Source organism: Oryzias latipes, chromosome 13 (assembly GCF_053564925.1).
Source record: "Oryzias latipes strain Hd-rR chromosome 13, Olatipes_Hd-rR_3.1".
Taxonomy (NCBI): Eukaryota; Metazoa; Chordata; class Actinopteri; order Beloniformes; family Adrianichthyidae; genus Oryzias; species Oryzias latipes.
The window spans coordinates 26,141,417-26,163,219 of record NC_136249.1 but is presented as its reverse complement, the minus strand read 5'-3'; the positions used below and the strand labels follow the sequence as shown (position 1 = coordinate 26,163,219).

At 36.7% G+C, this 21,803-nt stretch overlaps 1 protein-coding gene across 8 annotated transcripts in view; it reads left to right on the top strand.

The window, feature by feature from the left end:
- The window catches only part of pitpnm3 (PITPNM family member 3), a 125,167-nt gene that overhangs the window by 10,634 nt on the left and 92,730 nt on the right, over positions 1-21,803 (top strand). For 6 of the 8 annotated variants that reach the window (XM_023961426.2, XM_078929756.1, XM_023961427.2 and 3 more), the window contains exon 2: positions 10,410-10,505. In XM_023961426.2, the coding sequence (XP_023817194.1) occupies positions 10,410-10,505 (96 nt within the window). Of the gene's footprint in view, positions 1-9,566; positions 9,704-10,249; positions 10,325-10,409; positions 10,506-21,803 lie in introns of those variants that run through there. The other 2 variants (XM_023961425.2, XM_023961424.2) reach the window with 1 other exon arrangement.

Below are 21,803 nucleotides of genomic sequence, written 5' to 3'. Positions count from 1 at the left end.
GGATGAGGTGCATAGCACAGTAAAATCGGGTAGTTTCTATTCACATAAAGATGGAAGAGAGATTAAAAAAAAACAGAGATAGATAGATAGATAGGAGTTATTTTTACACTTGTCTAACGGCTGCTGCAAAGACTTTTGCCTTACATTACATTTAAAGACCCATCCCAATGAAAATTGTGTTTTTCATTTAACATGTTTTAACATGTTCTGGTGGCATGGTTTTGAAGGTGGAGGACGTGTATAAAGAAAATTAAAATTAAAATAGCATTTTTGGGTACTTTTTTATTCAAATTGTTGCAAATAAGGAGCAGACAAAAACATTCTGCTTGAAAAGTTGCTTATTTGTGATGTAAAAAATACAATAGACAGGCCATGAGCTTCCTGCTCAGCTCCACTCTGATGCATCCACTTGTAGACAACAAGATCCAAGCACATTTTGTTTTTCTTTATCTGAGCTGGACTCTGGCTCTAAACTGGAGAGTTCCAACATTGCTCGCCATTTTTGTTGCAACATTTTTAGTTTGGGTTTATGAGAGGCTTTAAGATAGCAGGAGAGCGTGTAAACAGATGGGTTACCGGAAGTAAAGATGGACAACCCACAATCCAGAGGTGAATTTCTAATGAACTCCTGCCACTCAGCAGTAAGAAAATGCATCCTCTAATACACGTATGTCTTGTTGAGTTCTGTTTCGACCCACTCTCAGTAGTTTACTTTTAGTGGTACTCACATTTATTTGGAGAGAGGTGTTTGCACCACACGATGAATAGCTGAGTGAATTTATGCCACATTTGGCTTCTTTACTGAGACACATCATTCTGTAAGCATGTCAGTTCATCTTTCTAGTGCTTGACTCATCGTGAGGCTTGGTTTCCTTTTTCTCTTCCTTCAAGCTATTTTCTTCTAATTAGATGAGTTAACATTAAGTGAATATTGTACATACTGTATTTTAATGTCACCTATGTAAAATCCAGCGATTCACACAACAACCCACCACAGAGCAAATGATGGATGAGGCTCTCAGTGCAGTTAAGGGCCCACTCAGTCACCAGAATGAGAACCTTGTTTTGATTTTAACATGTGGGTCAGGGCAGCATGCGGGACTACAAGCACTTGTTATTCTATGCAACATCTTTTTTAAGAAGTGAAAATTCCAGGAGCAGCAGGACAACACTCTTGTGTTAGGACTCAAAACAAAACCCCCTTAAAATCCAAAAACAAAAAAGAGAACACACACAGAATAGAAGAGTCATGATGAATTCTAATTTCTGGATGAATAAAACCAGAGTTTCTTAGTTGTAACTCTCTTACCCCTGAGATTTATAATCTACTTTGTTTCAAGAAATACTGTACTTCTAACTTTTTTTGTGCCACTTTAAAATTCATGTAATTTTGAGGAAAATGCCTTTGCATAAATCCTGTGGGATTCAAGGAAATTAAGGCTCCTCTGCAAAAACTATCAGCAAGGCAGTTAAGTCAAACTAAAGCACAAGGCCCCCAGATAATACAGCTGAGTCTCCAATTCCTGTAAGAATTTAGCATTGAAAGATCTTCAGAATAAAATAAAATAAAATCTAACTTAAAAATGATCAAAGTTTTACTATTTTGAAAACTGAAAAATACAAATATTCCCCAAAAACTATAAAAATGTTTTCAGCCATGACAGGGATGGGTGATATACCGGTGCCAGTATCGGTATCAGCCAATTTTGCATAATTTGAGTTTATCTGTATCGGTCAGATATTTAAAAAAATCTATCGATATTGTTCTGACTGTTTTCCAATACACCTTATTTTTGAAATGTATATTTGTTCCTAACAGATCCCTGGCACTGGGAATCTTTTGTTTACAGTCATAGCTAGCAATGAACTGTTTCAGGTATGTTTTATTTTTGATAGGGATACATTTTGTTCCCTAACAGATCTGTTTACAGTTATGTCCAGTAGTTACTAAATGGTCTGACTGTTTTCAGATATATTTTCAAAGTTTTAAGTGATACTTGTTCCTTTGAAATCCCTTGCTGTATGTTGAAAAGGTCAAGTACGATGTGACTGCACAGCAAAAGAAAAGTTGTGCATTTCTTATTAAGTAACACAGGAAATCTAAACTTTGTGTTATTCCAGACACTTAAATATTGGTATCGGAAAATATTGGCTATCGGCCACAATTGCAGGGGAAGTTTTGGTTATTGGTATCAGCCTGATAAAATGATATTGGCCCATCCCGAATTTGTATGTCAGTTTGAGGGAATATTGTCATCTATTTAGTGGTGCAAAGTTTTCTTTGTGGCTTTAAAATACACCACTCAGTAATTCTTGTGCTGCTGTAGTCGTGCAGGTTTTTTTTTTATTCTTCGGGGGCTGCATCTCTAAGTTTCTTCCCTGGAGTTACTCACCTATAATTGTTATATTATAGGTGAGTAATTTAACCAATTATAGTATATTAACTGAAACTCTTTGTATATGTATCAGATGAGTACAAATGCAGACTGTAAATCACCCCATAGATTACTAAATGATATGTTTTCAAGTGGCTTCTCTAAGTCAGCGTAAGATATTTTCCGTGGTGCTTTCATAACTTGTGAGTCATAGAAAATCATGGATGCTCTTTGATCCCTCAATATGCTCTTTATGTGTTTTAATGTTTTATAAATACAGATTGGGCTTGAAATGTACAGATAAAATGATAGGTTTTATATGATCAATAATGTTTTCTTTGTAACATTTTAAAATGGTTCTGCATTTATATATTTTTCTTCTTCTAATTTCATCAGTATAAGAACTCCCTAAAAAAAAGTTCCAGTAACTGGTGTGTGCTTCCTAAACTGCCTTTGATGAAAGATTAACCAACCATCTGTGGGATAAAAAATTCATAGAACCGTATGTGAAAGCTATAGAGTCAATTGAAAAAGAAATTGGTTAAAAAACAAATTGAAGAACACACTAGGACTGTGAATGCTAGAACTGAGGAATTTCCTTTAGTTTCTGGTGGTGTAACCTGTATTTTTGTAATGCATTATTTCAGTTGATTTGGAGATTTGCAAGAATTCTTTTTACTTTTTCAAGAAGCTTTTTAAAACACGGCTGGTCATTTCAAAAGCTGATTGCTGTCACCCCACGGGGGCATAGAAAGACTTTAATTACCCACTTTGATGATAATCGTGTTTTGGTGTTTTTAACATGTTCTTGTGGCATTTTTTTGGTGATGGAGGACATGTATTAAGAAAAGAAAGTTTAAATTTGTATCTCTGAGCATTTGTTTATTTAAATTGTTGTGAATTAAGAGCAGACCAGAAAACTGCTGTTGGAAAAAGATTGCACTGTGACGTAGAGACTACACTGGGCGGGGCCACAAGCTCTGAGCCCCCAGCCACTAGGAAAGGAAGGGGGGGGGGTCCCTGTGGGTCCCTCCCCCCTCCCGTGGGTCCGTCCCACAACTCAGAGGTGAGTTTCTGATGAACTCCTGCTGCTCTGCAGGAACTATGTCCTAGAAAACAAGACAGTTTTTTTCATCTTGGCTAAAAATGGCATAATCATAACTTTAAAAACCACTGGGAACACTTTTAGAATAGATCAAAAGATGATAGGAGTGAATCTTTAACCCACCCTGCATTGTATTGGGCTATCTAAAGTAGATTGAGATCGGAGCTGCCTAACCTCTCTGCCTACTCTGTAATTGGAGCAGGAGAACTTCCTGTTCTCCTCAGATCCCCCATTCTCACTGAAGTCGTTTTGCTGCCTTTGACTTTTTGGGTTTTAAGCAGGAGGTGTCAAAAAAGTTACCACAGGGATAACTGCTTTATCCCTAACCAAGTGTTCATAGCGACATTGCTTTTTGATCCTTCGATGTCGGCTCTTCCTATCACTGTGAAGCAGAATTCACCAAGCGTTGGATTGTTCACCAACAAAAAGGGAACGTGAGCTGGGTTTAGACCGTCGTGAGACAGGTTATTTTACCCTACTGACGATTTGTTGTTGTAATGGTAATCCTGAATTTATTTAAATAAATCTTGTGTGCATGAGCTCAAGATCTAAGGTAATCCTATAGCTGGCTTACGTATAAAATGTAAGGAATAAATTAATGTGTATGCAAAATTTATTCATTTTGATTTAAAAAAAATGATTGTTATTATTAGAATCATTTAGAATTTGCTGCCATTGTTTTTACTTTGTCCTTGTTTTTACTTGTAAGGGTGAGAACTCCAACCCAAATTTCTCTTTGTATATACATAACGACGATCATTGCCCAAATATGAAGCCTTTTAGTATACTTCCTGTGATGGCTTCTCGTGAGGTGAGACAGCGCCTCCCTTGACTGCATGACCCTGGATGTAACACAAGTAACGAATCATTTTTTAATTTTCAAATTTGTCAGATGCGTTACATTTTCATTAAAATGTCATTTAGAGCACTTTTAAAGCAACAGTCTTTAGTGTATTCTCTTAACGAATGCAGCAGGGTCACAGGAAGGGGTCTGGGGAGGGGAGGTGTGCATGTGATTGCCATGGAGTTGCTTCAGAAATGAGTGCTGCTGAGCGTCATTTCAAACGGTCTTCTATGTAAACGCCGCAGCAAGTGGATAATGGAAAGAAAGAGATGAAACAGGGACGAGATGAATCACGAGCGGCCCTGTGTTGCTGTGCCTCTGCTCTGAAGAAAAGCTTTACAGGCAGGGATACAGGTTTCCTTTGAGTGCAGTTCACTGCTGAGCGGGCCTCCTTTCCTTGTTAGTTTCTGTACATTTCTCATACAACAGTTTTCGGGGTTTACATCCTTTGATTTTCAGACAAAAGCTCATTGCTATGTGTGTCGAATCACTGTCGTTGGTGTTGGATTTAGAGTGAGCTCTGAAAATAATTTTTCTGATATCTAATTAATGAGAAGGCCTAGGTCATCGTGATATTTATTTGTAAGGATGGGATTGGAATGCCATTTGACCGTATTTTATTAATCCTGTATTAACATTTCCACCGCACATTTTACTACCTGAGAGGATTTTTCATGTCAAGAGGGAGCACTCTTTTAAATTAAAGAATCAGTGCTTTTAGAACGGCATTGAAGGCAGCAGGAAGTGATTCATCTGGGGGAAAAAAAATCAAATACATATATTTGGGCTCCGGGTTAACAGCAAGATTTAAATCTATGAGTTGGTTAGGATGACAAAACTATTTTAATGAGAGTGGATACGGCAGTTCTTTTTCTATGTTTCGTGTAAAGCTGTAAGTCTCTAAATCTCCATTTTTTTCGTCTCTATTTTTGTTGTTTCATAATTAATGATTAAATGATAGATGTCTGAGTGTGATAATATCTAAGGGATCTTGCTATGCATTCTGCATTTAACAATGATTGTTCTAACAATTCAAAAAATAACCCAAGTTTTACAAGAAAAGTACATATAAATCTATTAAGAAGTATAAACAAAAGAACTAAAACTGTTGTTATATTACCCATTTTTTGTATATTCATTTCATCAAACAATATTCAGCAATTTCACAGCATACAGGTATATTTTTGCTGTAGAAACTTTTCTTTTGAAAAATTAATCTTTAAAAAAAAGTTTTTATTTTTTTACTTTAGCTGCATAGGCAGCACCATTTTGTTTCCACTTAATTTGAAAGCTCATCTAAATTGAGACCTAATCAGCAATAACCCTTTAACAGCCTGCTTAATTAAATGATAAAGCACATTTAGAAAACAAAGATACTTTAAAATGATATCGATTGTGTGCATTACTTCCTCAAGGGAATAAGCAGCAGAAAAACAACTGTTTTTATTGATTTTGTCTTGGTTGGGTATTAAAGATATTGAAGCTAAGTCTAGAACTTGAAGCCACTGAGGTGTGTAATACCAGATTTACCTGGCTGACACGCTAGGTGAACTAAACTGTTATTTTCCTGTACAACAGGCAAAATGAAGTTCTTTGTATTCCGATCAAAGTTGCATTGATTTTATTTTTTACATCGAAAATGGAATTCACTTCTTCATCTCTTACTGCAACAGCGGTCAAAAACCTTTTGCCCTTGTGGCAGAAACACACCCTTTCTGAGGTCAACATATATTTTTCCTCCTGAGAACCAAATTTACAACCTCTGTAGACTTTGCCTTCCCAGGAAACCAAACTTCCCATAATCCCACCCAAACATACAAGATATCAAAGGAAAGGCCAGGATATCCTTATTCAAGCACACCAGGTCTTAGTAGAGTACTTCAAATGAGTCAAATGACATAATTCAAAACCAACTGTTCTTTACAGGAGACATAAATGAATGGGCTGGTTCTCAGGAGGATATGATTAACATTATTTACATCTCACAGGATAAATTATTCAAACAAAGTCACAAACGGATTAAAAGAGTTTCTGATTACTTGCAAATGAACTTTTGTGTGAACACACACAAACTTTTAAGCGAATAAACATAGACAGAGGATGTGAAATAAGCATAGCACATTTTGAGTGCTGTGCTTACGAGAAAATGCGAAGAATTTAATTAAAGATGTTTAAATGAGGGGAGATTTTCTGTCAGAGGACATTTGGGGTGGCACCATCCCAAATTAAGACATTCTTTCCAGATGGTTTGGTCATCGTTAGTCTGCTCTCTAGAGTGCAGTGTGTAAAACAAATCAAACCAAATAAAGGTGTAACATTTTCCTTTACTGCAGCCTAATCACACTGAGCTGCAGAACTATTCTGGTGTGAAAGTGCCAGACTGTAATTGTTTGCATCTTTCCTCAGGTTTGCACGTCTGTGAATACTGCAGAAAAAAAACAACAACCTTGGATTGCAATCATTATTCTGTAGTCTCCGTGTAATCATGGTTATTTGTTCTGTCATTTATTTTAACTTTTTTTTTTTTAAATAAATAAAAGCACTTTATGCCTTAATGCAGAGGATTTATTTTGTTGCAAGTCCTTTTTATTTATTAAAGATCACTCAAACCAGTGTACCAATGCTGATTTAATTCTCCAACTTTTGAAGGAAAAGAATACCAAAACGGGACTTCCTGTATCCACACGCACATATGTCGTTCTTTCTGTAGTGCTCAGTTACCCAAATTTACATGACACATTGTAGATGGGGGTGGTAATGGAAAGATTAGAGACTTCTTGTCAGAAAAACGACCCGCTACTATTGGAAAATCTTTCTGCCTCTCAACCATCATGTTCAGAGCTTCCCGGCTGCAGCTTGCATCATAAACTGTAGATATTTCAAGACTTTACCCCAGTATCTGTGGAGACATGGTGTGCATAAACTACCCTGCAGGGAGTTTCAGAAATCCTTTCTATTATCCAGTCAGTGGAGATTGCTAAGGTGATAGACACACCTGCGAGGAGCCTCAGCCACCCAAGCAGTTATCTTTATCTGCTAAAACTTGTAAGACATTTAGGGTCAATGCAGTGCTGAAGCGAATGCTCCAAGCTTTTATGCACAGACAGGACAGTTTACTGGAATGCCTGTCAGCAGTCGATCCATTAAATGAGAGCAGCCCTTTAAAAAAATAGAAGCTAAAACACACAGATCTCCTAGATGGTTGAAGATTTTTTTTTTTTTTTTACCAAGTTATTTTAAGTTTTGATGTTGTTCAGCTAGTCATCTTCACTTCGTGTGATGTGTCAGGGATGCTTGTGTTCTACTTGATTTCTTAAAGACCCGCCCTGATGAAAAACTGTGTTTTTAACATGTACTTGTGGCATTTTTCTGATGATGGAGGACATACATAACGAAAATTAGGCTTAAAGTGACATTTTTAAGTATTTCTTTATTCATGTCATTAGGATTTAGGAGCACTCCATAAAAATGCAGTTTGAAAAAGCTTGTGGCTCGAGCTCTGATGAGCTCTGCACACACAAGACCCCGCCCACTGCAAAGCAAATGCCCCACCCACCCCCACAGGATAGACAAGTTCACCCAAAGCACATGTGAACCAAAGGGGGACTGAAGTCCTCAGGACGACATAACAGTGCAGGGTCCTGAATTTGCAGATAGCATGCCTGCAGTGATACCACTGTTGCCAAGCTTGTTAGATAAGACTAGAACAGAGTCATGCATCTGTGCATCAAGCTGCTATACCAGCTCAAATGTACAGATGGTCGCTAGTAGCTAAGGGCCAGCTGACGAGGGCCAGAGGCAAAACAGATCCCAAACAATTTGTCAGTCCATTTCATGGCCAACTTAGAGAGCTAGACTGCTCAAACACAGAACTCTTCAATCTTACATAAAAGATGGCCTCAGCTGGCCTTATTTATTTCTTTATTTGTTTATTTAATATTTTTGCAGAGTAGCGTCTCTTCATCAACTGCTGATGTAAAATTGCATCCTTCACGCTGCACATTTGGTTTCCACTTTGTTGTAATAGTTTCTTTAGGATTGCAGAATGCATATTTAGGATTTATTGACACATTAAAACTGTTGGTGTGCACATCTTCAAGTTATCCTGTTGTGCTTTTTTTAAGCTTTCTTCAACCGGCAGCTTTTATTTGAACTGCTTAGCACTCTGGAATGGTGTATGATGACTGGCTGTTTGACAAGCAGGACTGCCGCTGTGTACCAAATGTTGATGCATAATAAATGCTCTCTCAAGGGCTGAACTAATCCTCACTTGAAGCGACTCACTCATCCTCCACTGCTGATCTAAATGACCCGGTTAAAGGCTCTGCGGGAGTTCAGACATACTAGAGTCCCCAGAGAACAATTTGCTGATGGAAAAAGTTGCTGCAAGGTCAAAGATTGACGCAAGAGCTTGTGATTACACCTAACACATTAGGCTTGTTGACAGTAAGTGGGTAGGGTATGAAGTATGCATATCCAACTGCGTCTAAGCATGAGTGACTTTATTACGTACTTGAAAGATCATTGTGAGCCCTTTAAAAGCTTTTGAGTCTAAGGTGACTCTTTTATTTCTAAACAGAAAATAAACAAAGTCCAAGAAAGCAGAAATCACAGATGCCTGAGGCTCTTCACTTAGTTCTCTTCTCTACCTGGGAAGAAACCTTTAACGCTGAATATAAAAACATGGCTGAAGAATTGTGGTCTATTTTCAATAATGTAGCATAGGTCAAATGACCTGCAGAGGATGTTGAGGCAATATTATGTATAATTTAAAACATCTTTAGCTTCTTGGATCTAATTTGCATGTGACTCTACAGTATTGTTTTTTCAATTTTTTCAGACAAAGCATGTGCAGAAATAAAATAAATATCATCCAAAATATTTTAGGGCATGATATACATATTTCTTATCATGTGATACTGTAAATTGAATAAAAAAAATAGAAATATGATCTAAAAAAAGATTAGACATTTGATTTTTATACAACTACCTTGTTGCATAGCATTTAAAATCTGAAAAAGGTGACATCTTGTGGTTTTATAATTTTTGCCCTTTGTTTTTTTTTTTCTATTGTCAGATTCAGTCTGCTTGTTTAATGGTTTAGGTTCTGGTTCTTCTCTTCCTGCTTCACTAAACACCTGAATGAAGTTATTAATCAACACAGCTGTTTCTCATTTCTAATTAGTCTCCTCAGTGCCTCTTGGCCTGTGGTTTCTGTTCATTGAAAGTTTTTGGTTCCTCTGTCATGGTTTGGTTTAGTCAAGTTTGCGGTCCTTAAGTTATGATTAAATTTTAGAAGTTTGAGTCATATTTCAGTTTATTTACTAAATATTAAATTTTCCCAATCCTGTCTGAATTGGGATCATTCACTACGTTATTGTGCGTATTTGGCTCATCCTTTTAAATATGCTTTTAATTGTTCTACAAACTATAATCACACTTGTAAAGTGAAAAACTCTCAGGTTACTTTTCTTTATGTGAAACTGCAAAGTCAAATCCCAAACAAATAAAAAAAAGAAGAATATATTTAGCTAATTTGCTAGCTGGTCATGATGTTTATCTGTGAGCAGGCCCTGCTTGTAATTCTAGTGGGGGCTTTTTTTTTTTACTTTTATGAATTGAAAAAAAGAAAACGGTTGTCTAAAATTCTTTTATTTGACCCAGTTTAAACTGTAATTGGGAGATTTATGTTAAACTGCTGTGGAACTGTTAACTGTTAGGTTATCATCCCTTTAATTTCTTGTTTCAAATTTTACTTTTGTGTTCTTGATAGTTGTTTTGTTTCTTGAGAATAATTTCAGCCAAAAGACCTGAGAGCAGTTGTGTGCAGCGACACAACTGAGGTTTATATAAGGCTTCATGTCCAGCTTTGACAGTTGAAAAGCTACGCACCAGGGACCCTCACACTTACCTTTCACTCTACAGCATTGGAGCAGACAGCAGGGTGGCAAAAGAGAAGAGAATATATGGATATATATAAAAGTGTGACGTGCCAGCCCTGTGAGTGTTATGATCAATGGCCTGACCCTGTCTGTCATTCTTGGTCTAAAAAGAGATTTTCTGTCATTTTCTTCTTTATTCACAGGCTCATCGAGAAAACACAGTGCCACTCATTGGTGTCTGCAGAATATTGCACAAGAGTCGGTGGACAGCTCTGACGAGGAGTTCTTTGATGCCAGAGGTTAGTGGTTTTTCAGTTTCATTTAACCTTGACGTTGGATTTTCTCTAGGGATGGGAATAGAAGCCCCATGAAGCTTCCCTTGAGGTTCATGTAATTGTGCCGGAAAAATGAACCAACCATTCAGGGCTTTGAAACTACACAGAACAGCGGCATCTGGTGGCGGACTGGATGTATATCCACATATGTTTCAACAAAGCTCCTTGTAACACTTCAATGTGGAAATGATGATAAAAAACGTAAAACTGAACAAATTTTGTTAATGATGATAAAAAAAATGTAAAACAACACAACATGTGACGTTTTCTGTGAGAAGTGCTTGACACAGCAAAATACACGTCATATGAAAAAAAATAAAATAAACGCAAAAAAAAAATGAATAGTGCTAGACTCGAACCCAGGACCTCTGGACGTAAGTATCACTGAGCTATCTCTATTCACAAGAAAATGACATGCCATTATAGATTGATTGCAGTGTTTTTTTTTTCTATACACAACGTTCATAGTGTATTGTTTTATTAGGAAAAACCGAATTGAAATGATCCTGAGCCACACAACATTTTTTACTTGGAGCCATGCTAAAGTGCAATGAACTGACTCTGATTCCAATACAAGGGAAACAATGGAACTGGTCAGGAAACATTCGGGATTCATTTCGCATTTCTAGAGAATAGCGCGCCCAACTGTTAAAAACACAAGTGACATCTGAAGCGTGGTTCGACCAAACGAAGCATTTGGCGCGTCATACGCCATCCACCACATGATCTGCGCTAGTTGACACACGCCCCGAAACATTGTGCCGAAACACTCTGTTTCATGAAGGTGAAACGCGCGCCGAAGCGCCGTATCAAACGGGCCATCCCTAATTTTCTCCATATTTTTGGGACGTCTTCACACTGCTGCGTTGCGGTTTTACACCGTTCAGTACAAAAACTATAGAACAGTGAGGATTGTGAAAACCAGTTCAGTCTTTGGAGCTAAACTTCTTTAATTGTTCAAAATCTCTATGTGACAGGATGTTGCATAGACTTTAACATTTTAGTGGCTCAACTTTATTGGAGCTTCAGTTCAAGTAATACAAAAAATCTTTGGTGATAAACATGTTTTACCACTTAAAAGGAAGCGCAAAACATAATAAAAAATAACACTAAATCCTGCTACAATTTCATAAATGATGAAAATACTGTGACCATCTAAATTTTTACGTGTTTTTTTTTGTATAAATTGACTTTTTACAGTCTTATTATTCAAATTACATAACAAAACTGAGCAAAAGAGTCTTAACGCAAAGAGGCTTAATACTGTTTGATTATAATTGGTAAAAAGGGTTTGTGGAAAAACTGACTCATCAGAACATTGGGAAAAGAGGCCACCAAATGTTTAGAAACAATTTTCTTTCCTTTGCCTTTCAGCTGCTCTTTTCAGTCGTCATCAACCCCATCCACAGCATCTGCCTCACGCACACCAACTACACTTCATGTCCTCCTTAACTGCATCCAGAAACCTCCTCTTTGGTCTTGCTTTCTGGTATCTTTAACCTCACTAACTTTTAATACTAAACCTTAATTGTGTGAAGCATCTCGAAACAATTTACTATATTGTGTTGCTTTCCCACAGAAACAAATGTAGGTATTTAAAAAAAAAGGAAAGATGCACTTTGATTTTGTGAAAATGATGAATTGAAACCTCTGAGGTGTTACTGTATTTTTTTTTTTATAATGGATGGGAATCAATAAAAAACACATTAGATGAGCTTCATGTTGACTATAAATTATTTTTATTCATTTTTTTTCGTCACAATGTTATCAAAATTAGACCTTCACTCTGGATCTGAAATGTGTTAGTTTGGAGAAGAATTAAAGCACAATAGTGGGGATTCAATCTGTAATTCTTTACATCAATTCAGCAAACAAAATTAAAAACATTTTCGAACAAACATTCTCATTTTGACTCAAAAGGAAAACTTGCATTTATTTAATTAAACAGGGCAAATTAGTAGCATTTTAAGCAATCAAATTTTGCTGCATTTGCAGCTCATGATAGAAAATATTTCCTGTAGAAATACAGTTGTAGTCTTTATAATTACAGCGGAAAATTTTAGTTCCCAAAAATAAAATTGAGGCCAGCTATGCAAAATCTTTCATAAATCTTAAGGTAGATAACAGCGATGCAGAGTAAAGAGTCGAGACAGGCGATTAGAACTTAGACTGACAAAGGAAATGGAACAGCCAGTGTTGGTCTTAAAGGCTCAAGTTGTAATAATTAGACTGGAGGTAATGGAAGGCAGGCAGGAAAATTAACCCCAAAACAAATCTCAAGACTCGCTGAGTGGCATTGTTCTGCAGCAATTTCAGGAAAGAAATTATTATTCATTGCATGAAATTTTCTCATTTTGCTTAGACATGAAACAAACAGTTAAGACCATTGAAATCCCATTCTAATCATCTTTTGATCTGTTTTAAAATCTTGTCTTTTTATTATGATTATCTTGTTTTTAGCCAAATTTTTTTTTTTATTTTCTTGGACATTTCTGCAGAGCAGCAGTAGTTCATTAGAAATTCACCTCTGAGTTGTAGGCGGGACTGTTGGCGCAGAGTAAGCCAACCCCACTTCCCATCACCCATCTCTTTACACGCTCTCCCGCTAGCTTACAGCCCCCACAACCCCAACCGAACATTGGTGGTGCAACAAAACTGGTGAGCACTATTAAAGATGTCTAGCTGTACAGTTTTAAGCCAGAGCCCAGTTCAGACAAGGAAAACAAAGACAAACATGCAAATGGAGCGGAGCAGGGAGCTTCTGCCTTGCCATTATCCTGCATCTCAGCTATTAGGGTTTTCCAACTCTGTTTTTTCATCTGCTCCTGATTCACAATTTGATTAAAGAAATACTCAGAAATACATAGTTGTCGTAATAAATGTCCTCCCTCATGAGAAAATAACCCAAGTACATGTTGAACACCAAAAACATGCTTTTTATCTAAGTGGGTCTTTAAAAAATAAAAAAGATTGTGGAGCATTTTTTTTTGTCAGTTTGTGTGATCCGCTATGAAGGTGATTAATGGGAACTATTCCATGATTGATTTTATGACTAAGCAACAAAAAATGTGTACCAAATGTATGCCATGTTTTCATACCTTTTACTTCAAGACCTGTTTTTTCTAAAACGTTCACGTAAATGGAATCAAATTAAAGTAGTGGCACTATTTGGAGTTATGAAGATTAAAAAAAATAAAATCTGCCAAAAATAATTTTATACTTGAACAGTGTCTTAAAACACAAGTTCTGGGTTGTGTTGTTGCATAGGTTAATACAACTTTACATGAAGCCATCTAATCTTCAGTGTTGTGTTAAGACTGGTGTCTTAAGATAATTGTTGTCTTCCCCATGTAAAAACAAAATGAGGTCTAAAACAGATCAAAACTTCTTTTTATTCTTTAGGATTTTATTTTAAAATGGCAACAGGGAAAGTCATGCAGTTATATAAATTGTATTTTTATTCTGTTCATTCATCATTATTGATGTGAATTACATTATCGTCTTCCTCTCACTCGTTGAGTCTAAATCTATCACTCACACCCCTGGCTTTGTTTTCATATCCCATCTCTGTCTTTCCCTTCATTTTAGATTAATCACAAAAGGGGACTTCCACAGTGCACAGTCTGGGGTAGATAGGAAACCTATATCCTTATCACAGCAGTGGTAGATCTATGGTTGGTGTTGCTCTTCAGGTATTTAGTCAGAGTAGCGTGAAGGAACCTAAATATTTCTGGGAGACGAGCTAACATGCATGTGTTGTATGTTTATCAGTGGATTTCACTCTCAGATTGTCTGCAGGAGCATTTTCCACACTCAGCCAGGAAATATCTGTACAGCGTGTGAAGGGGAAAAGAAAATGATGTATCTTTTACAGAAAGTGCAATAGCAAATAGAAGATGAACAAATATCTGGCATATTATTTACTAGGCATATTTTATGTCATTTTGCTCCAAAACAATGAAACTTTAATTCATATATGTATTTTGCCAGAAGCATTTTGCTATGAGTATGAGTTATCAATAACAACAAAAGAAGTAAAAAAATTGTAGGATTCTTCTTCATTCATTATTTCTTTGGATGTTAATGACAACGAATACAAGTATTTGACAAACTTTTTATTTTTTATTTTTATCTAGAGCTTAAAATACAATGAAGAGGCTGGAGGTTTGGAGGCTGCCTTGCAGAAAGGCTCCTGGGAACAGAAAGAACACTTGATAGCTAAATTGCAAGACTTGAATTTCCAGATAATAGAGGCAGCGTGAACAGTACAGGTGCACCAAATGAGCATTGCAGCAAAGGATGGACGACAGACCAGGGTTCCTATGCTCAGGGGTCATGAGTAATGTGGAACAGGTGTGATGCAGCCAAACAGCAGCAGGGGAGGAGACGACCTAGATCTTCATTCAGGGAGGAGGGGGAGAAGACAGCGACGTTACCAGGCAATCCTGACACTTAAAAAGGCAGTTAATGAGGATAAATGTCACAACAGTTTCATGCAGTTCTATATAGTTTATGCTAAGCTTGTGTAACACCAGTAAATGCTCCAAAATGGTGAACAATTATCTCTCTGAAGGATGTCAAATCCAAAGTGTTTTTCATATACTGATAATCTGTCTTTTTATTAATCAGAACAGACTGGATCAAAATGCCCTTTAAGTGCACCATCATACATGGTTGCCATGTTGTGGTTTCTAAAACATTCAAGACATTTTAGAGATCCCCTTTGATGCAAAATTGTGTTTTAATTGTCTTTACCATGTTGTTGAAGAATTTTTGGAATTTTTCTCTTTATATAAGACATATTTATTAGACAATTAGACAATAGACAAGGCCTCTTGTGTTGGACATATTTTACTTTAGCAACAGGGGTTGTGAATCTTCTGACAAACCAGAGGTATGTCTGAATAAACCCCTTTTGTAATCGAGGCCAAACTTTATTCATTTTAAACCATATTTGAAAATCTTTTGTTTTGGACCGGACGGAAGAGGAAAGGAGGGAAGAACAGAGAGGGATGTTAGAGAGGGGGGATAGGAGGGTGATTATAGAAGGAGGGGGGTAAAACCATGAAGTAGCATAAAGCAACAAGTTGCTGGATGTTTATAATCATTACAGTGTTGTTCAGATGTAAAACAAGTCTATAAGGGTGGGGCCTGTCCACACACACACCTAAATGTTATAAACATACCTGTTGGCTCCAAAAAAAATTGCATTTCTGCATTTCTAAATATTCCTTTATTTAAATCCTTGTCAATCAGGAGCAGACGAAAAATAGTCGTTGGAAAAAGCCCTGCTCAGTCCCAATTTTGATGCATCCACTTGCAGACAAATAGATCCATGTACGTCTTCATTTTCCTTGTTCGAGCTGGCATCTGGCTCACAACTGTACGGCTGGATAGCTCCAATGTTGCTCGCCATTTTTGTTGCACTTGTAATGTTAGCTTGGGGGTATAAGGGTCTGTAAGGTAGCAGGAGAGAGTAAACAAAGGGATAATGGGAAGTTAGGGGAGGCCTACTCCACGCCAACAGTCCCGCAACAACTTTAAGGTAAATTTCTAATGAACACCTGCTGCTCTGCAGAAACTTTTCCTAGAAAATGACTTTCTTTTTAAAGGTGAAACTGCTAAAGCACGATGAGTTCCTGAAACTTAACAGATCTTTCTTCTTCATTATCAAACAAGGCAAAAAAAGCTGGATATCCAACTGTGCATTACCCCCGGGCTCTTTAGTTTAGCAGTGATGGCAAGGTCCATTCAGACTGTCCTTCTCAGAAGCCTCTGTATGGAGAGAACTGCCACAAGTGATACAGATGTCAAATGGGTCATTAGAATGGATAAGACTGTTTCCATGTGCTCTGACAATTGAGATGAGAAAGTTCCAGAACCCTCAGTCAATGAAACCCACTTCTTTTACAGTTTACCACACTAATAGGTATCAGACAAGAACCCTACACAGACGAGCTGGAAAGAAAAGTGAAGAAAAGTGCAATCCTCCTCAGCATTATGTTTAGTTAGTTTTTCAGTAATGTTTTATTCCTAATATAATAGAAGTCTGAAAATAGCCTAAATCACAAAGGCAGGTTCAAAAAATGGATGCTCCCATTTCCATATCTGGGTAACTTTGTTGTTTGTATCTCAACAAGCATCTGTTGTCATAGCTATTTTGATAAAAATTGTTAGTAACGATCATATATTCAACAAACTGTTCAGTTTTTTGTTTCCTGAAAATTCAGAAAAAATGACTTATGCAATTCTTTTAAAAAGGTGTCTTTTTTAAATAACTGGAAAAACTATTTTAATTGGAAGGCAGTTTTATTGAAAAATCAACAAAATCATTTTCAAACCAAAGAGTTTGAGGATTTAATATAGTGGTTTTTCATCCGTCTTTTCTGCAACATAGTTTCTCTCTCATTAAATTTTTCAGTCCATCATTGAAAATAAATTTGCCAATGCAATCTGCAGAGCAGTTTTTTATCCATAAATGTCAGCAATGGAAGAGCTGCAAGCAAATGAAGTTCATCTTGGGAGAAGAAAAGGAAAAGCAAAGACCAGATGGTGTATTAAAAACATCTTGATGCATGTGTGTGTGTTATCTGAGCTCAGGGGAGTGTGGGGCTTCCTTTCACAGCAAAGGAAACAGAGGATTCTTTTCCAAACATAAACATATGCTCAGTATAAAGAATGGCTTCCTTAAAAGGGAAACCCACACAGGGTCATGAAAGATTACTGAAGTTTTGGCTCTCATCAATCACTTGCGAACTAGAACCCTGTGGCTCTCAACTCTAGATTAGAATAAGTTATTTGGCGACAGTGTATAACTGTCAAAAAGAAGCTAAAATAAGGGACGAATTGAACTGTTGACTGAAAAAATGACTGCGCTTTGGGGTTGTCTGCCTAAATTTACCAAAACTAAGTCAGAGTAAAATTTATTAATGCATTTCTAATAATTGCGGAAGTTCCATCTACACAAAGACCTGAAACCACATGAGAATATATGAAGGCTTCTTCTTAGAGACCTTAAGCAAGTACAATTCATAGAAACATATAAAGTTGTAAATGTTCTAAAGGAGTCTGACTTCAGATTGCTTTCATATTGTGGTGCAAAGATGAGATTCCTATAACATGTTATTTACTCCTTTCTTGGAGTACAAGAAGTTCAGCTCTCACATATGGAATGCTGTCACACATCAATGAAAAGAGATTATGGATTTTCACAGGGATCTTAAAGAGACAGTACAGAGTTACGATTGTCCAAAATATGGTTTAAATTTGTAGAAAAGGAGAATAAATTAAAAAAGTGACTTTAAAATGTAAAACCGTTAAACACAGAAAAAACACAAAAAATTGTGCATGTTGTGCTTACCGGTACCAAATGACTAAGAAAAAAACATTTAGCAGGAACTTAGATTTGTTTTCAAGTTATCACAAAATGATCCATTTGGAAAGTTTGTTGACTTTAATGATGAATGACGAACACTAAGCATCAAGATATCAGTCAAGCAAAAACCTTTAATCCTTTCACACTAGAGCTTTAGCTTTCTTCTTTTTCTATGTTTTTTTAAATTCTTTTCAAACTCCTCTATTGTAAATGAAATTAACGTAATTTCAGCGGATTCCGAAGCGGAGAACAGCAGCCAACACTTTACAATACTGAAGTGCTTGCGCGATCAACGATCGGATTCTGTTGTGGACACGAGTGGCTTTGCGCCGTTATGCAACACTTTATGTAATGTGTTCTAAATCGATGTCGATACACTATCTGTAACAGCTACCTGATCCGTCCACACATGCGCAAATATGACATCACTCACAAGGCCGGTATGAAAAGAACGCTTTTTACTGCAACAGATTCAGCTGATTCATGGTTATCACATGAACACGGTGGGCCAGAAGGGTCATAACACAAAATAACACACAACAATTTGTCACAACACTAAAAAAAATAACTCACAACCCAACACTAACACTAACTTATTGTATTGTGAGTTAAAATGTTGTGTTGTGAGTTATTGTTTTGTGTTATTTATTTATTTTTAGTAAAACAAGATTCAATACTAATATGCTTTTCAGATAAAGAAGTCTGTCTGAAGTGGAAGTATAAATAAAAGGGAAATGAATGGAAACGTCTATAAACCAATAACTCATTAATCACAAGTCTGCTGCTAAGTGAGCCATGATGTCAACATCATACATACCAGTGTGTTTGCTGGGATTTCAGGGGGGGATTTAGGCTGTGAGGCTTATGAAGAGAAAGGAAAATTCTACATTTTTATCAGTGCAAAGAAGGAGCATAAATGAGGGGAAAAAGAGGAACATCAAGACTTTTGTACTGAAGAACCTTTTAACTAAAGGCATTGTGACTGAGCCTAATTAAAACCGTACAGTTTAAAAACAAAGCTAAATTAAAAAAAGATGAAGTAAATGATTTAGGGTAACTTTTTTAGACCACCTGTGTTTATAACACTCATTTTCATAAAAATCTAAGCAATGTATTTATTTTGCATTTGAAATAACTAGCAGTATTTATTTGTAATATTTTTGTTAAATAGGACAAAATTTGACTTTTTATTTTTTAACCTCCACACTATCATCTTTTGATCTATTGTAAAAGTGATCCCAGTGGTATTTTAGTTTTATTGATGCTGTTTTTTTTTTCAAAATCAAGAATCTCTGTTTTCACAGACATAATTCCTGCAGAACAGGAAGAGTTCGTTAGAAAATCACCTCTAATTTTTGGGCGGGACTGTTGGCATGGATACAGCCTGCCCTGATTTCCCATCATCCATCTCTTTACATGCTCTCCTTCTAGTAAGCTAGAGGGAGAGCATGTAAATAGATGGGCAGCAAAATTGGAACTATCCAGCCATACAGTTTTGAGCCAGATTCCAGCTCGGTCAAGGGAAACCATGGGGAAAAATGCAATGAAAACATGTTAAAAGCACTAAAAACAACAATTTTAATCGAAGTGGGTCTTTAAAGAAAGCATGGAGTCAACTGTAATTGCAGAAGCTTTTTTTTCCCACTGAGTGGCTCCCGTTCACTTGATGAGTTGTTTGTTGCAGTTTCTAAGGATCTGTGTCTTTTTGTGAAAGCCCGCTGTTTTTTTTTAAACATTCCAAATATCTAGAGTTCCAAGCTGAACCCAGGAAATCTGAATCAGTTTTTATGTTTTTTATTTCAGAGTGGGAACATTTTAAGGGACCTGTGAAAATGGAATGAGCTTATAACTCTGTTATTCAAATGATGTGTAGCAGAAATTGTGTCATTTTTTTTCCTATTTAAGTGTGAGGTAAATAAGATAATTGCCTCCTTCTGTTTTGGAAAAGTTATCAACATCCGCTGCCCTTGGCTTAGTTTTGAAAATGTTGAGCGTTATACAATGCTTCTAGCAACCAAGTGAACAGAACTTTTCAAGGGAGAAGAAAACTAAAGTCCGCAGAGATCCAGAAGCTTTCTCTCTCATGAGATTTGACGTCAAGATTCAGCTGTTGTCGCCAGATGTGTTTATGTTGGTGTGAACTGGAGGCAGCCCAGCTGTTTGTTGGATGGTTTAACGCTGTCACCTCGGTTGATGAGATCCTCTGATGGGCACATCTGCCCGGGGCAGTGCCCTGCTCATGCATACACACCAACGCCACATTCAAAGACACATTTACAACCACATAACTGAATCATTCAGTGCAGAAATTCAAAATGTAAGGACACATGCAAAATAAGGTGTTCAGTTATTTTTTTTCCACCTATCCACCTTTATGAATAGCCTCCACTAACACATGCAAACCATTTATTAATAACCACAGGCAACTGGGGGAGTTTTATATTCTGCAATTTGAATGAGGAGTGAATATCAAAAACAGAGTTTATTTGGTTTGGTTTATTGAACATTTAGGAGTCTACACAGTTAAAACAGCTGCTCTTTTGTCGGCGGTGTTGCCCAGAACCAGCTCTGATTATCAGGATTAAAAAAACAACAAAAACATTCTGCTTTTTTGAGCCCGGCTATTTTGTTGACAGATTTACCCAAACAACCTAAACTCCAAGGAAGATAGAACCTCATACAAAAAGAATATTAAAAAATAAAAATATCTCTAATAGGAAATTATGTTTCTTTGATGTGTTTGTAAAATTCCTCTACATCTGCACGTATTTTAGGATCTGACTTGCGTATCACCTGCACAGCCCATGCATGCGGCTTTGTGCTCCGTGAATTGAATTGCACCAAACAGAGGGATGGAGAACTAGATGATAAATTAATAGAACCAAAAACAGAACCCTGGCTCTGTGGGACTCTGTAGCTAACTCGAGTGCAATGAGAGAACTGTCCATTTACATGAACAAACTGGTACCTACCAGATACATAGGATTGAGAATATAGCATAGGCATAAGAATAGTGCAATTTTCAGATCATAATAAAGTGTAATTTAAAAGCTTTATGTGATGCACTACCATTTATTTGTTTTTTGCTATTGTAGAAGCAGCAAGTAAATATCTGTTAAGCAAGCTGCTCGTTCAATTCCTCTCTTTGCTTTTAGAGGTAATGAACTTCTTTTTTGGTTAAGGCCATGTTTTTAAATGAGATGGGAGAAAAAAAAATAGATTCCACATGAATGGATATTCATGGCGATGGCTGCTCCCACACTTAAATGGCATAATAAATTGCTGCTAAAGGCTAAATGTGCTTGTAAGCGAGTAGGACGTGTGTTTATTGTACAGCTGCTGCTTTATCTTTATGAAAAGACTTTGCTTTGACTTATTAAACCTGATGTGACTAAGCTGACATCTGGATTTGCAAGAAGGTTTTTTTTTCTGCATTATCTTTGGCATTTTCACTAAGAAATCTGTCAATAAATGTATTTTCATGTTTTAATTGAATTTATGGTGCTTCAATGAAATCCAAACTTAATGGTTATTTCATTATACCATTGGAGGAATGGAATGGAAAGTTATAGTTTAAAACCTTCAGGGACAGAAAGGACCAGACACAAAAAATCCTTATCTGTGAATGTCAACTGGAGCTTCTGGAGGTCATATGGATGGATTTATCTCTGAAGACACCCTAGATGGAAACTCACAGCCACCTTTGCAGCTTTGCAGCCTCTTTCTGGTTGTGTCAGATGTACACATAGAGGTGTTTAGGTCCAGAACATGCCCCTCCAGCAAGATCTTGTTGAAACAAGAAATGGGACATTGATGACAAAGGGGAGGTGTTTTTTCTTTTTTTCTTTTTTTATCAAGTTAAGCATTTATACATTGCCTTTTTTATT